A 15,000-nucleotide genomic window follows, 5' to 3' on the forward strand; every position below is an offset into this window, starting at 1 on the left:
CCAACGGGAGTCCAACGAGCGGTCCAGAGACACCGGTGCCTCTACCCCGGAAGATTAACACGGTAAGGAATGGAATATACTGCACACACACACACACGCACACACACACACACACACACATTTATAATGTGGGGGAAATACGTATTTGATCCCCTGCCGATGTTGGAAGTTTGCCCACTGACAATGAAATCTTTGTAAGTGGGAAAACTTACAAAACCAGCAGGGGATCAAATACTTATTTCCCCCACTGTATGTGGAAACCCCCACCCCCCCACCCCCAAAAAAACAAGAACATAATAGTACCGGTACATACATAGTATCCTTCTGCTTGTTTATAAAGCTCTCACTGGCACAGCACCAGAATATCTGAAAGACCTTTTGCTAGCATATCAGCCCGATAGAGCTCTCAGGTCTTCTGACTGTGGCTTTCTCTGTGTACCACATGTACAAAAGAGGAGATTTGGTGAGGCTGCATTCTCATTTTATGCACCCAAATTGTGGAATGCACTGCCAGTTTACATTAGGGATGCAACCTCAGCAAATTGAAACATGTTCAATTGAAGACTAAAAACCCATCTTTTAAATATTGCCTTTAAATGGACTAAATCATTAAATTATGATTATATAATGATTGGAGCACTTTGAGCTGCAACGTTTGCAGGAAAAGCGCTATACAAAGTTATTACTATTATATTACTGTACATACATAGTAGAGCCTACTAATACTATACAATATTAATGAAAGGTTTATATAGTACGATACTACGATGAATTTGTTTATACAGCCAGCCCACGTACTGAACCCTCAACATGACATCTCGACCTGACATTTCTGTAATGTGTGCGCTTGTGCGCGTGTGTGCGTGTTTATGTGTGTGTGGGTGTCCAGAAGAATAAATCTCGGCGGGTGAAGACCATCTACGACTGCCAGGCTGATAACGATGACGAGCTGACGTTTGTGGAGGGAGAGGTTATCATAGTGACAGGAGAGGAGGACCAGGAGTGGTGGGTGAGTACAGACCACAACAACAACAGGCCCCCTGGTTTACTTAAGCGTTATGGAAGGAGAAGCCGTGGTATATCGTGGATATCGGCACAGCTAGCGGGGTGGTTAGGCACGACGCGAAGCGGAGTCCCGTTACACCCCCTCGCTGTGCCGATATCCACGATATACCACGGCTTGTCGTTCCATAATGCTTTTATACAACGGTTACCACATTTATCTATCGATATTTCACAAAAGACAAACTTTTAATTCATGTATTTTAATGGAACTATGTTTTATTGTAAGTGTATTAATCCGCTGAACAGTTGTTTATCGGTTGCTAAGCAACTGTAAGAATGTAACTTCGATAACGGTAATATTACACAAACGCGGAGTAATATGAAAAGATGTGTCAACGTTCCATTTAGCCGTGTGTATCGTATGTCATCATGGATATCGGCACGGCTGGAACGCAAACTGACCAATAGGGACAATGGACCGGATCTATCTGTTGTATAACCCCCTGTACAGTATTACACCACTGGTTCAATACAGCCACCCTAGCATACCAGTTAGAATGCATGATGGCACGATACATTGATTCATTAGGATATCCTAACATGGCCCCTAGCTTCACTCCCCGACATGCCAGAGTTAACCACAGTTATGGACTAAACCATCCCCTCTCTCTCTCTCTCTCTCTCTCTCTCTCTCTCTCTCTCTCTCTCTCTCTCTCTCTCTCTCTCTCTCTCTCTCTCTCTCTCTCTCTCTCTCTCTCTCTCTCTCTCTCTCTCTCTGTTCTCTCTCTCTTGTTCTCTCTCTCTCTCTCTCTCCTCTCTCTCTCTCTCTTGTTCTCTTTCTCTCTCCCTCTCTCTCTCTCTCTCTCTTCTGTCTCTCTCTCTCTCTCTCCCTCTCTCTCTCTCTGTCTCTCTCTCCCCTCTCTCTCCCCCCCTCTCACTCCCCTCTCTCTCCCTCCCTCTCACTCTATCTCTCTCTCTTTCTCTCTCTCCCTCCCTCTCTCTCTCTCCCTCTCTCTCTCTCTCTCTCCTTCTCTCTCCCTCTCTCTCTCTCTCTCTCTCTATCTCTCTCTCTCTCTCTCTCTCTCTCTCTCTCTCTCTCTCTCTGTGTTTCCTTCCAGATGGGGCACATCGAAGGGCACCCGGAGAGGAAAGGGGTGTTCCCCATGTCCTTTGTCCACATCCTGAGTGACTGACAGCCACAGACAGGCTTGCACTAAAAACCCCGCCCCCCACTCCCCCGCGCTAGACGCCTTGTAAATAGCTAACGTAACAACAACCTGACGTGAAACAAAAGCGTTCAAACAAACAAACAAACAAAAAAAGAAAAGAAAAGAGAAAAACACAAAATGAAGAAACGAAACCCAAGTAGGCTCTTCTAGCCCAGGGATGTTGAGCACATCCCCAAGTTTGTACATAGAAATGAGTGTATCCTTCTTCCTCTTACCAGTATTATATAAAACCCTTAGAGCATGGCCCGCCACTCTGGTTAACAAGGCCGCTAGCCACCCATCCAAACCTAGCACTTACCTAAAGTCTCTGTTTATGCTGTTACTGTGTATATATGTATGTATATATATTTGTGTGTGTGTGCGTGTGTGTGTGTGGGTGTGTGTGTGTGTGCGTATGAGTGGGTGTGTACTGTATATACATGTTTTAATTGTACAAAACATGTAACAAAAAGCATACATGTTCTCTGCCTGCCAGATAGTATCAGGGTAGTAAGTGTTGAAAAAAATCGTATCTGTATTAATTAATTTCACTATCGGTCATCGTCAGCTGATGTCGTCAGCTTGTATTTCTGGAAAAAGGCCAAATATGAGAATGTGAAAGACGTCAGAAGCCCCTACCCCACCCTCCCCTCTCCCCCCTATACACCCCTACTAGACAGAAAAGGCACAATCTCATCAAAACGACATTCTGATGTCTCTCCCTCTCTCTCTCTCCCTCTCAACCCCACCATGATAACTCATCCGAGGATGAACTATGTATTCATTAAATGTATTCCTTGTTCTTGCTCGCTTTTGTGTGTGTACATGTGTTATGATTGTTTTACAGTATCGACACACCCGCTGCTGCTGTACGGTGGAATATCAGAGATATCAGAGACCCTGTGTGTACACCTCACAGGTCACCCAGTAGTCGACCCCCCCCCCCCCGCCCCCTATTGATACTGTTCTCTCCCGCTGGGCGCTCCTGTGTGTGAACAGGGCATCTCTCTACACTTGTTCTTAGACTCTCTCTGTGCATGGTGTAAACAATGACTGGAATTGAGCAGAGTGCTGTTATAAAAGCCACTCAAACTCAGGGGTTTAAGAGCCACTTTCTAGCAGGGGTTAACAGGTTGGCCTGCTGCGCTCCGATAGCCACTACCGTTCACTTGTCGGGAGCTCGAATCTAAAGCAATAAGTAGTAGAACCATTCTGAGATGGCCTAGTGGGATTAGCTAAATTGACAAAGTACAAAATGTTCACAGCTCTCCAATTAGTATCTTGTTTCACATAAAGGGTTCATGCCACTCAACGTAAGATCTCATTGTGAAATGTGATTGGAAATTTGTCACAAAAGACAGGCCTGGTAACTACTTTGTAAACATGAAGGAAAACTATGTAACCAGTTTCAGGGGACTTTAATGAAGAAAGAGGCGGTCGAGGTTTCCCTGTCTAACAGCAGTGTGCACTTGTTGCTTGTGTTATTTCAAGATGGAGAGATCTGGGACTGGTGTGTTCATGTCGTTCACCACTCTGTTGACTGCAGTTCCACTGGTTTACACTCCATGTAAAGAAACATCACCCCAATCATTCCATTGTATAATAAAAGTGTTTTGTTGTAATTGACCTGGGTTATTTGATTTCATTTGTCAAATGGAAGGAATGTATATATATATTTTTAAATAAATCCTCGTGCCTCTATTTTAAATTAGAACTCAGCCAACAAGAATCCGTCATTAGCTAGTACATACCTGATGACCTTGCCAGGGGTTCTCAAACCTCTCCTCAGGGACCCCCAGCCTCTCCACATATTTGATCTGTTCCACCACCAGCACACTGATTCAACTAAAGTACAAAGCAATTATGATTTGTACTTGATAAGTTGAATCAGTGTGGTGGTGGTGGAACATATCAAATATGTGGAGCAGCTGGGAGTCCCCGGAGAGAGGTTTTAGAACCACGGCTTTAAGCTTAATGAGACACTACCAGTGTGAGAATGATTCAGTAGAAACAGCAAATGTTCAATGCAGTAATTTCAAATTTCCCACAAATTGATGACAAATTGGAAGAAAAGGGAAATTTCAAAAGGACCTTTTATTTCAGTCAGAAGCTCTTTTCACAGTTCTCATTTCAACAGTTCTTTGCACAGACGTCACGTCAATCTAAAACTCAAAAAAGGGCCAGCCAATTAAACAAGTCATTCAGGACGCCTCAAGCTAAAATCCAGCTTATTCTCAAAAAACACGAAAACAAAAGTGCTTTGTTGCAATACTTAAAATTATACAAACAGTACAACTTAACGCTTGACCCTTAAGCTCTTCTCATACCAGCTAAAAATAAATTCATTTTAAGACTGTTTCTGTTTTAAGTTTCTGTGCAAGCTTCTTTGATCCTTGGTCCTTATCCACCGACTTAATGACTCCGACAGCAACCGTCTGCTTCAAGTCCCTCGCCGCAAAACGACCTGAAGAGCGGGAAAACACGAGAAACAATTACTTCACTGATAAGAATCCACGGTTTGGATGAGTACAACTTGTACACATAAAATAAGCACTTGGGATGATTCAAGAGAACTCATTTGCCAGTAGTAGGACGAAAAAAAGCCGGAGCCATTTGTTGAGGAGGTGGTAAGAGTTCAGCTAAAAATAGAGTCTGGACATGGAGAGAGATTAAGTGTTCTTTACCCAAGGGCGGGAAAGTGAAGAAGCTCTCCACACAGAGGGGTCTGTTGGGGACCAGCTTGATGGTGGCCGCGTCTCCAGACATCAGGAGCGCCGGCCAATCCTCCAGCTTCTTACCCGTGCGTCTGTCGATCTTCTCCCTCAGCTCGTCGAAGCGGCAGGTCACGTGGGTGGTGTGGCAGTCCAGCACCGGAGAGTAGCCGGCCTTGATCTTACCGGGGTGGTTCAGAATGATGACCTGCACCGCAAAAATGGGATTCAGTGAGGACCAAAATAGCCACAGTGGCACGACATTAGTTATACTTCCTAAACGCCCCAAGACCAGGAAAGATTAACTGGTTCGACTAGATCAGTGGTTCTCAAACCTCTCCTCGGGGACACCCAGCCACTCCACATGTTTGATCTGTTCCACCACCAGCACACCTGATTCAACTAATCAAATACAAATCATAATTGCTTTGTACTTGATTAGTAGAATCAGGTGTGCTGGTGGTGGAAGAACAGCTCAAACATGTGGAGCGGCTGGGGGGGTCACCGAGGAGAGGTTTGAGAACCACTGGACTAGATTCATTTCTAGGACGAGCCATGCTTAAACAGAAGGCCCCCTGCGTACATACCTGCGCCACAAAGCTGGTGGTGTCCAAGGGAGGGTCGTGCTGGGCGTTGCCAGCCACGTCTCCACGTCTCAGGTTCTTCACCGCCACGTTCTTGATGTTGAAGCCCACGTTGTGGCCGGGCAGAGCCATCTGCAGCCCCTGGTGGTGCATCTCGATGGACTTCACCTCCGCCGTCAGCTTGGCAGGGGAGAACGTCAGCACCATACCAGGCTTCAGGATGCCGGTCTCGATCTTCCCCACTGGAACAGTGCCCACGCCTGAGGGGCAGAGAGACATGGGAAAGCACCAGAGGTGTTCAGTGGCATTCAGTGAGGGAAGAATTACATGTCATTGGAAGAGTAAATTGAAAAGGAGAACATCGCAGGAAATCTAGGCGAGGTGCTGGCAACGGAGCAAATTCCAAATGAAGGAAATAGAAGCTGCACACTCAGGTTCCAGATGCAAAAAGTGTGGTTGATTAGGTCAACGGTTTCAGCCGTAGCCTTTGTCAAGTCCACACAACACTTTGCATCTGGAACCTGAGTGTGGCGGCTTCCATTTCTTTCAATGACATTGGAATAGACCAATGGTTCTCAAACCTCTCCTCGGGGACCACCAGCCGTTCCACATATTTGATCTGTTCCACCACCAGCACACCTGATTCAACTAATCAAGTACAAACCATAATTGCTTTGCACTTTAGTTAAATCAGGTGTGCTGGTGGTGGAACAGATCAAATATGTGGAACGGCTGGTGGTCCCAGAGGAGAGGTTTGGGAACCACTGCAATAGACCCATCATGGGCCACGACTCACCTCCAATCTTATACACATCCTGCAGGGGCAGACGCAAGGGCTTGTTGGCTGTGCGCATTGGGGGATGAATGGAGTCCAGCACCTCCAGCAGGGTTGTTCCACTAGCATTCCCATCCTTCCTCCTGACTTTCCATCCTTTAAACCAGGACATCTACACAACACAGGAGAAGATGGTCAGGTGAACGGCAACCAAAAATGTGCCCCCCAAAAAGTATGTTATCAAAAAAAACAAGCTCACTTTTTGAGAAGGGATAAGCATGTTCTCTCCGGTCCAACCAGAGACGGGCACGAAGGGGACAGATGTAGGGTCGTAACCGATTTTTTTTGTGAACACGCCAACGCATTTCACCACCTCGTCGAAGCGCTTCTGGCAGTACGGAGGCTCCGTCAGGTCCATCTTGTTGACGCAGACAATCATCTGCTTCACACCGAGGGTGTAGGCGAGGAGGGCATGTTCCCTGGTCTGGCCGTTCCGTGAGATACCGGCCTCGAACTCGCCTTTCGCAGCGGAGACCACCAGGACAGCAACATCAGCCTAGACATCAGAAGATGGTCAGAATGTCACAACAAGCGCGGTGGTGGGTGACCACTATGAATGAATGGTCTTTGTCATTAATACAGTACAGGTACCATACAACGGAATTTGGGAGGGGGGGCTCCCCTGGTGCTAGGAAAAAAAATACTAAAACAAGGGAAAGAGCTGGTTTACATAAATAAAGGCTATATATACTATACACATAAAACACTGTGCTGTACTCTATGCTATAAATATCCTAACATTTCCTATCTCTGAACCTTATGTACACGAGGGTTGTCATATTGCACATAGTGTTATTGCACATTAATTTAAAGTGTCGCAGTTTGCAGGTTTGAAATGTTCTAGACCACTACTGTTGGCACTGCACGCAACTCACCTGTGATGTCCCCGTGATCATGTTCTTGATGAAGTCCCGGTGGCCCGGGGCGTCGATTATCGTGATGACGTATTTGTTAGTGTTGAATTTCAACAAGGAGATGTCAATCGTGATCCCTCGCTCCCTCTCGGCTTTCAGTTTGTCCAAGACCCAGGCGTATTTGAAAGAGCCCTTGCCCATCTGTAAACAAAAAAGAAATAAAGCCATAAATAACCAATAAAGCCAATAAAGAGCCATTCAATTAATGTCCAATTAGGCCAACCCGTTACTCACCTGGGCCGCAGCCTTCTCAAACTTCTCGATGGTTCTCGGGTCCACGCCACCGCATTTGTAGACCAGGTGGCCCGTGGTGGTGGACTTCCCACTGTCCACGTGGCCTATAATGACCACGTTAACGTGCGTCCTCTCCTTTCCCATTTTTAACAGGATAATGATAGTCTGTTGACACAAACGTTACCCCCCAAAGATCTCTCTGTTTGGTTATCACACTCGAATTAGAACAACTTCTCCGTTTCCTCTCTGACAGACTGCTGTCGCGTTTCTCACCGTCGGGAAAGAACTGGGATATTGTGTGAGCATTTATAGTCATGATCTGCAGGAGATGCATGATTGTTTCATTGCAATCAGGTGTGTTCACCTACACTGCCCCACAGTAGCAGACTGGCCATCTGTCTTCCATGTCACAATCATGTTGGATTGGTCATTCAACCAAGGGGAGGGAGGAAGGAAGGAAGGAAGGAAGGGGGCAACAGAGGGGTGAATCTTTAACGGACTGGTGTGTGGTCAACTGTAGCAACTGTTAGATTCTACATAATATTATGGAGGCTGAACACATGCCTTCAGGTGTGCTCAAATCAAACAGGCCCAAACCCTTAAAATATTTAAATCTAAGCTAAAAACCTTCATGTTTTGCACCAGTTATGATTAAACACAAACACTTCCATCAATGTCTTTTTTCCATTAACTATTGTCTTTTTAAATGTTTTATCTATTTACTTCTTATATTTGCTTTTATTCATTGTAATTTTTATTTACTTATGCTCCTCTTGCTGTATTTTTAAATAATGCATGTAAAGCACTTTGAATTGCCCCTGTTGTATGAAATGTGCTATACAAATAAACTTGCCTTGCCTTGCCATGCCTTCAGTTTACTTGTGTCAATTTCAAACATGACATGAAAATGATAATAATGGTCTAGCGTTTATAATTGATTTTCATTCATTTAATGTGTATTTGCTTGTTGGTGCATAGCAGTGGTGGCGAAACTTTTGGAATAAATAAAGTCAACTGAAATGTAACACGAAGTGACCCCCTCACTCACTGAGACATTGCAAGATTAATGTTACTAAAGCAACGACTGTCATTTGGATAATCTGGCAACGGCAAAATGGTTACAGTCTCTAATCCCTCTAATCCTAATGACATCAACCTTTTATTCATGCATTAACCACCATCGGATAATACTCAGTTTTCCTTTTATAGTTGCAATAACCTCTCGCTGGGGGGAGCGGTGTTAAAACCCGCGGGGGTCCGTTCCTAAACTCGCTCTGATAGCGTCGGAACGCACACTGCGCACCACGTCATAAAGGAACCAGGTAATTTGATTGGACAAGAGGCGTTCCATGGTTTACATGAGTGCTGCTCAGATTTCCAAGAGCGACTTTACGAACGCAGCCGTATCATTATGTCAGAGCATGGATGACGTCCGACGTCTAACCCGGAAACAGCAGAGAGAGAGAGAGAGAGAGCTGAGAGGAGCAAAGCGCTTTTATTCTTCGAGGCTGTAAGCGTGGTTCTGGACCTGTTCTGGACCTCCACCTCCTTTTTCTTGCACTTTGAGCATCAAGGTAAAAAAACAACTTAAACATCTCCACAACCTATCCGTTTGTTATTATGGTCTTTTTTAAATTGGTTTAAAAAAAAGGCAATCATATTATTATAAGGACAGACTGAGCGCATCATGCATTTGGGAAGTCTGTTACTCTTGAGTGTAAAAATCGTTTTGCGTTTGTGGTTTTGGTTCATTGAACCATTGGTTTATAATAATGCTATGTGGCAGATCGCTTAGTTAGTGTGTATAGGCTCCGTTTGACTGGTTTGATAACTTCCTTATTCCAAAGCAGCAGAATTAGGCTATGACATCCTATTTTTACTGCTGTTTCAAAAGTTTAACCATCAACTATTCATTCCTTAAATCACCTTTTTGCATTGATATCAACGCGTATGTGTTCAGATTCTGTCGCTTTTTATGACAATCTCAACAGTTTTGTAACAGATCTGATCGTCCCCTAAATTGTTACAAAATAGCCTATGGCTGGGATAGATTATGACCCATGGGGGGGGGGGGGGGGGGGGTGGTGATCCATACAAGATGAGCAAGATTATGAATGACGAGACCTCAAGGATGAAACGGCATATAATAATAGCGCTTGTGCATTGTTACATAAATGTGTATTCTCTTCAAAATGTCTTGACTTCTTAACTGACGATCATCATAAGCCCATTCATTCATTCATTCATTCATTCATTCATTCCAGGCTCTGTGTGTCTGTTGGATATGAACTACTTTGCTTTGACCCCCTCTTCCTCTCTGCATTGTCTGGTTGTCCTGAACGTGGAACTGACAATGGTTCAGTTCAGGAAGCTGGTGTTAATGTAGTGCTGGTGATGTCTGCTGTGACTGGCTGCTGTAGTCTGTTCGTGTGATGTCGAGTGCCAAATCGAGGGCCTCTCAGTTCTCATGTGCCGTAGACCAAATCGGGACGAGAACATGGCTAATGTGTAGCAGATTCTGAATATAATATGCTGAGGAGCGGGCCGGCCTCTGTAGATCTAAATGGGTGAGATGTCACCACAACTAACCCATTTACTCAGATATCACAGTGGGGGTGGTGCTCTGTGACCCATAAAATAGCACAGACCTCTGAGGAGGGAGAGAGAGACGTGCGCACACACACACACACACACACACACACACATACACACACACACCCATACACACACAGACAGACAGACAGAGAGAGAGAGAGAGACACACACACAGACACACACACACACACACACACACACACTCAGAGACACAGACACAGACACAGAGAGAGAGAGAGAGAGAGAGAGAAACCCCCCTACACACACACACACACACACACACACACACACACACAGACAGACAGAGAGAGAGAGAGAGACGCACACACACACACACACACACACACACACACAGAGGGAGACAGAGAGACACACAGAGAGACACAGACAGACAGAGACACGCACACACAGACACAGACAGAGAGATAGACAGACCCAGAGAAACACACAGACACAGACAGACAGACACACAGAGAGAGACAGACACAGAGAGAGAGAGAGAGAGAGAGAGAGAGAGAGAGAGAGAGAGAGAGAGAGAGACACACACACACGCACACACACACAGACAGAGAGAGACAGACAGACAGACACACACTCACACATTGCGGCCCATCATTATGACCTTTACTTCCACTGAGTCATCAGAGAGTCAACAGGCTCTGCCAGCATGGCGCTTGTATGGGGCAAACACACAGCTGCAGGTCCCCCGCAGGAACAGATGCTGTAAATAAAGGCATGCTGCCTGGCCTTTGTTGTGTGACTCCTGCATGTGCTAAGGGTCTTCTGTTGCTTCAAGCCAGAGAGAAACAGCACCGATCTCCTGGTCTCAGCGTCTCAGGTTACAAAGTGTTTATGACTCACAAGAAGTTGTACTGCTGCCCAATTAGTACATTAGTCATTGTTTTTAAGCTGATCGAGTGACTGGTGAAGCTTCTGGGAGAAAGAGGAAGGAAGGTTTGAAATGTTGGCCAATGGACAACATGGTGAGGAACTGCATAGGTAGGCTAGTACATAAGAGTAGTTTATATTCTGTCTTGTTATCACACAGCAGGGCTAAGAGAGGAGGAAGCAAAACCGTTTAAGAGAAGTAGACAGACTTCCTTTTGTTTTGTGTCACATCAAAAAACTCTAAATCCAGTTCCAACATAAATCTGGCTGGGGGGGAGATAAGGAGATTTGTTTCGGGGGGGGAGACTCAGACTAGCATTATTTCATCAGTTCTGTTCTGTGCGGCGCGGTGCGTCTGAGAAACAGATTACACTCCGTCTTATGATGCTAAAGATACTTCTTCCCCCCTCGGTTGAATGCTCTTTATATAGATAAAAATCACTCTGTTCAAAATAGCACAGTTGCTACAGTTAGGCTGCTTAATGGCTGTCGCAGCAAGCACGCAAGCAAGCAAGCAAAGCCCCCAATCCTAGAGATGATGTGTCCTTGTGAGTTGGAATAAATCACTCTCTGAACTGTAGTTTAATGGGTCAGCTCGCCAGATAAGACCAGTAGGCTAGGCAGGGCGCACGGTTCAGTCAGAAGAACCAGAGTGCGGCCTGGGTTTGTGTATCCTGTGTGAAACAACTATCAAAGCCTCCGTGGAGAGGCAAGGCTCAGTGCAGTTGACCCAGTAAATCTTCTCACATGAATTGCAATCTACTCATCCTGGATGGCAGGAGGGTGACTCATCTAACTGCAATTGGCTTTTTTTCTGTTTCATCTGTCAGTTCTTTGACTGAATTAACATTTTCAGCTGATCTTTTCGCTTTTTTGTTTTCAGAATGAGTTCATCTAAAATCTTATTTATTCTTTTGCTTTTGATCTCGGATTTTCCAGCGAATTACTTTACTTAGGGCTATCTCACTGCTGTAGTTAGATAACAGGCCTAATCCGATCAACTTTGAATCTTTAGTAACAAGGTATAACTGATAAGAGTCTGGTTTTTACAGCCCTAGATTATGTGCATATTTACACTAACTGTTAAAATCCCTAGCTCTTCTCTTCAAAACTGACATATAGCCTAATGTTTGGCTCTCTGATCTAACATGAACACACCACAAACATGTTTTATAACGGAACTCCATATTCTGGAATATGAAAATATGAAATATGAACAGGGCTGCCAAGTCTCACGCAATCACCGTGAGACACACGCATTTCAACCAGTTCTCACGCTCTCACGCCGCATCTCTATTTCTCACGGCGAGAAATAACAATTTGTTTTACCGGACATGAGTTTCGTGGCATCTTTCTGCACGCGCGTTAACTTGAGTCTGCAGTCGAAGCGGCAGGCGAGCGCTGATGGAAGAACCTGTGTTCACGCGAGCTGCAAGAACGTAGCAAGCAGTGTTGCCAGATTGGGCTACTTTTGGTCACACTGGACGGGTGGATTCGGCAGTTTTTAGACCGGTTGGGCTGGACATTGTCAATTCCGTCTGGCAACCGTGGTAGCAAAATATGTGCATACATTACAACATCGTATCTGGTCTACTGGACTGGGTTGCACCAATTTGGCGTAAGTCATTATAAATGCATTTGTTTCTCTACTGTAACATAACCAGGTACATTAATAATAATTGTTAAAGGAGCATAGTCTACTACTTGCTACTGAGATGCTAACCCGACGGATTGTCCGGTTGATGCGCCGTGCGTCCTAGTTTGATGTGTTGCTGTTGGTTATATAAGATCCGTAGTCGTTGGTTTGCTGCATAATAAACATTTATTGTGTTACTATGTGCCATCAATGGCTTAATCACTGGTACAAACAATAACAATAACAAACTTAGCGCCCTTGCGGTCAAACCTATTTGCCCTTCCGGGGTCAACACCTGACGACAACAACAACAAATGTGCTACCTGATATACCTGCCTCAGGTATTGTGACAGCGCCACCCCATGCCCACACAGTGAATTACAACACGTATCACAGGACCATATCTGGCTCCTACAATAGTAATAATAAATAGTAATTGCAATTTACAATACAACAATTGGGGGTCCCTCCCCAAAAAAATGGACGCGCTACGCGCGCACAAGATCAACCACCAAGGCCTCATTCTGACCCAGGAAAACCCCTGGTATGTACTGTATAACATGATGAAATGAATGAATGAATGAATGGACTTTATTGTCATTGCTACAGTACAGGTACCAAACAACGACATTTAGGAGGGGTGGCTCCCCTGGTGTTAGGAAAGAAAGAAAAAAAAACTTTTAGAAAAAGAAAAAATCACAAGAAGGTAAGGAGCTGGTTTACATAAATAAAGGCTATGTACACAATCCACTGTACTATACTGCACAGATAGTCAACTAGGGTTGTCATATTGCACAATAGTATTTTTTCATATGATAGCCATCTATGAACAATGCACTGTATATAAGATGATGACCACGGGTCTTTCTGCTGCTGACCAAGGGGCTGAGTCCTGTTGATGGGGCCCAATTTTCTTTTAGACTCTGTAGGCTACTGTATTTGTTTATTAAGACTTACATAAATATGATATATTGTCTGAATTTTTGTCTTGTTTTATAGAATTTTAATTATTTTAATTTCTTGTGCTGGTTTATTATGAACAACATGTAAAATTGCAGGAAACTAGCACAAATAATTGGATGGGAGAGAGGGGCCGCTGCCGCCAAAACGTGCACAGTTTTAATTGTTAATTGTTAATTTTATTTATAATGCGCCCCCCATCCAACTTTTACATCGGCCCGGGGCGCAGTTTTGGATCGCTCCACCGCCAAAAAATCTCTCTCCAAACTTTTGGTGAAACTTGGCAGCCCTGAATATGAATATATAATTAAAGGGTTAATGCATATCGTTCACTCTGACTCTCTGCATTGTAACGGCTCTCTAGCAACATTGAAGCTACATTGACTTCTTTGACGTCAGCTTGGGGATTCATTCGCAGTCAGAGTAAAGCCATCCGTCCCACTCCCTGGAACACGCCCTGCTCCTGTGATCTAAGGCTTCACTAGCGGGACAAGCACATTCATACCCGGGAATAACTGTCCTCGCTATGTGATCTACGGATCCTACTCTCTACTCGCTTGGCTTTCATCCTCTTCTATCACACAGTTGTAAGTATTGACAAGCTTTTTAATTGTCGCTCATCGCTCGTTACTTTTTCTATCAGTTTCTTTCCAAGGGGGGGAGAGAGAGATTGGCTTGGCTTGGCTGCCTGGAGGGAGGTGGCTTGAGTTTGTCTGGGGTACATGTGCTTCGAAATCCCGTGCTCATATCATTCATTACATCCAGAAGTTTTATGCGAAATTGTAGTGTACTTTTAATAGCGCGACACATCGTGATGTTAGAATTATAAGGTTCTATCTCAATTTTTGTCAAAATTGAGGTTTTTTTTACACAATCTGATCCATTAGGTGTTTATTAATGCCTGTGTGGTGTTATTTTTTTAAATGTTGACATTTTTGAGTTAGTAATTAATCAAATACAAAGGTTCCATCTCACAAAACATAATGGAATGTAAAAACTTTGACGCTCAATATCTCTGAACTGCCCTAAACGGAGATAGAACCTTCTCATTCTAAATGGAGATAGAACCTTCTCATTCTAAACGGAGATAGAACCTTATCATTCTAAACGGAGATAGAACCTGATCATTCTAAGCTCACGAATGTTGCATTGTTGGATTATAACTTCATAGTGTTGGATCGGACAGTTGATTTGGTTGACACACTTTCGGGTTGTGTTACTGAACGGTACAATTTGACTCTCGGTAACTGAAATCGAGGTTGAATTTCACCTTCAACCGATTAGGAGCGCTAATCTCACGTCTGTACCCTTTCTTCTCAAACCCGTGTGAGCTCAGCTCGTTTCACTGCGTTAATCACTTCCCCATATTCTCAGCCATCAGTTAGATCAATGTTTTGTTTGTGATCAATTGTGTATTCTTTTCTTTCCCT

At 44.3% G+C, this 15,000-nt stretch overlaps 3 protein-coding genes across 3 annotated transcripts in view; 2 read left to right on the forward strand and 1 right to left on the reverse strand.

The window, feature by feature from the left end:
• The window catches only part of asap1b (ArfGAP with SH3 domain, ankyrin repeat and PH domain 1b), a gene marked incomplete at its 5' end in the record, with an annotated part of 68,384 nt that extends 65,165 nt beyond the window's left edge, over positions 1-3,219 (forward strand). The window contains 3 exon segments of the mRNA XM_080544159.1: positions 1-62; positions 890-1,009; positions 2,124-3,219. The exon segment at positions 1-62 is cut by the window's left edge and continues 459 nt beyond it. Of these exon segments, the coding sequence (XP_080400285.1) occupies positions 1-62; positions 890-1,009; positions 2,124-2,198 (257 nt within the window). The 3' untranslated portion in view covers positions 2,199-3,219.
• A 1,336-nt stretch (positions 3,220-4,555) lies between these two features.
• Positions 4,556-7,635, reverse strand: eef1a1l3 (eukaryotic translation elongation factor 1 alpha 1, like 3; the record flags this gene model as incomplete). Its single annotated transcript, XM_080544162.1, has 7 exons — positions 4,556-4,677; positions 4,898-5,132; positions 5,512-5,768; positions 6,305-6,455; positions 6,543-6,839; positions 7,219-7,398; positions 7,492-7,635. 7 exons carry the CDS (start codon positions 7,633-7,635, stop codon positions 4,556-4,558), a joined length of 1,386 nt encoding a protein of 461 aa, XP_080400288.1.
• Positions 7,636-9,024: 1,389 nt separating this feature from the next.
• The window catches only part of fam49bb (family with sequence similarity 49 member Bb), a 44,840-nt gene continuing 38,864 nt past the window's right edge, over positions 9,025-15,000 (forward strand). Inside the window, 1 exon segment of the mRNA XM_080544348.1 lies at positions 9,025-9,065. The gene's annotated coding sequence lies outside the window, so the exon portion shown is untranslated.

Source organism: Nansenia antarctica (genome assembly GCF_963989245.1).
Source record: "Nansenia antarctica genome assembly, chromosome: 13".
Classification (NCBI taxonomy): domain Eukaryota; kingdom Metazoa; phylum Chordata; class Actinopteri; order Argentiniformes; family Microstomatidae; genus Nansenia; species Nansenia antarctica.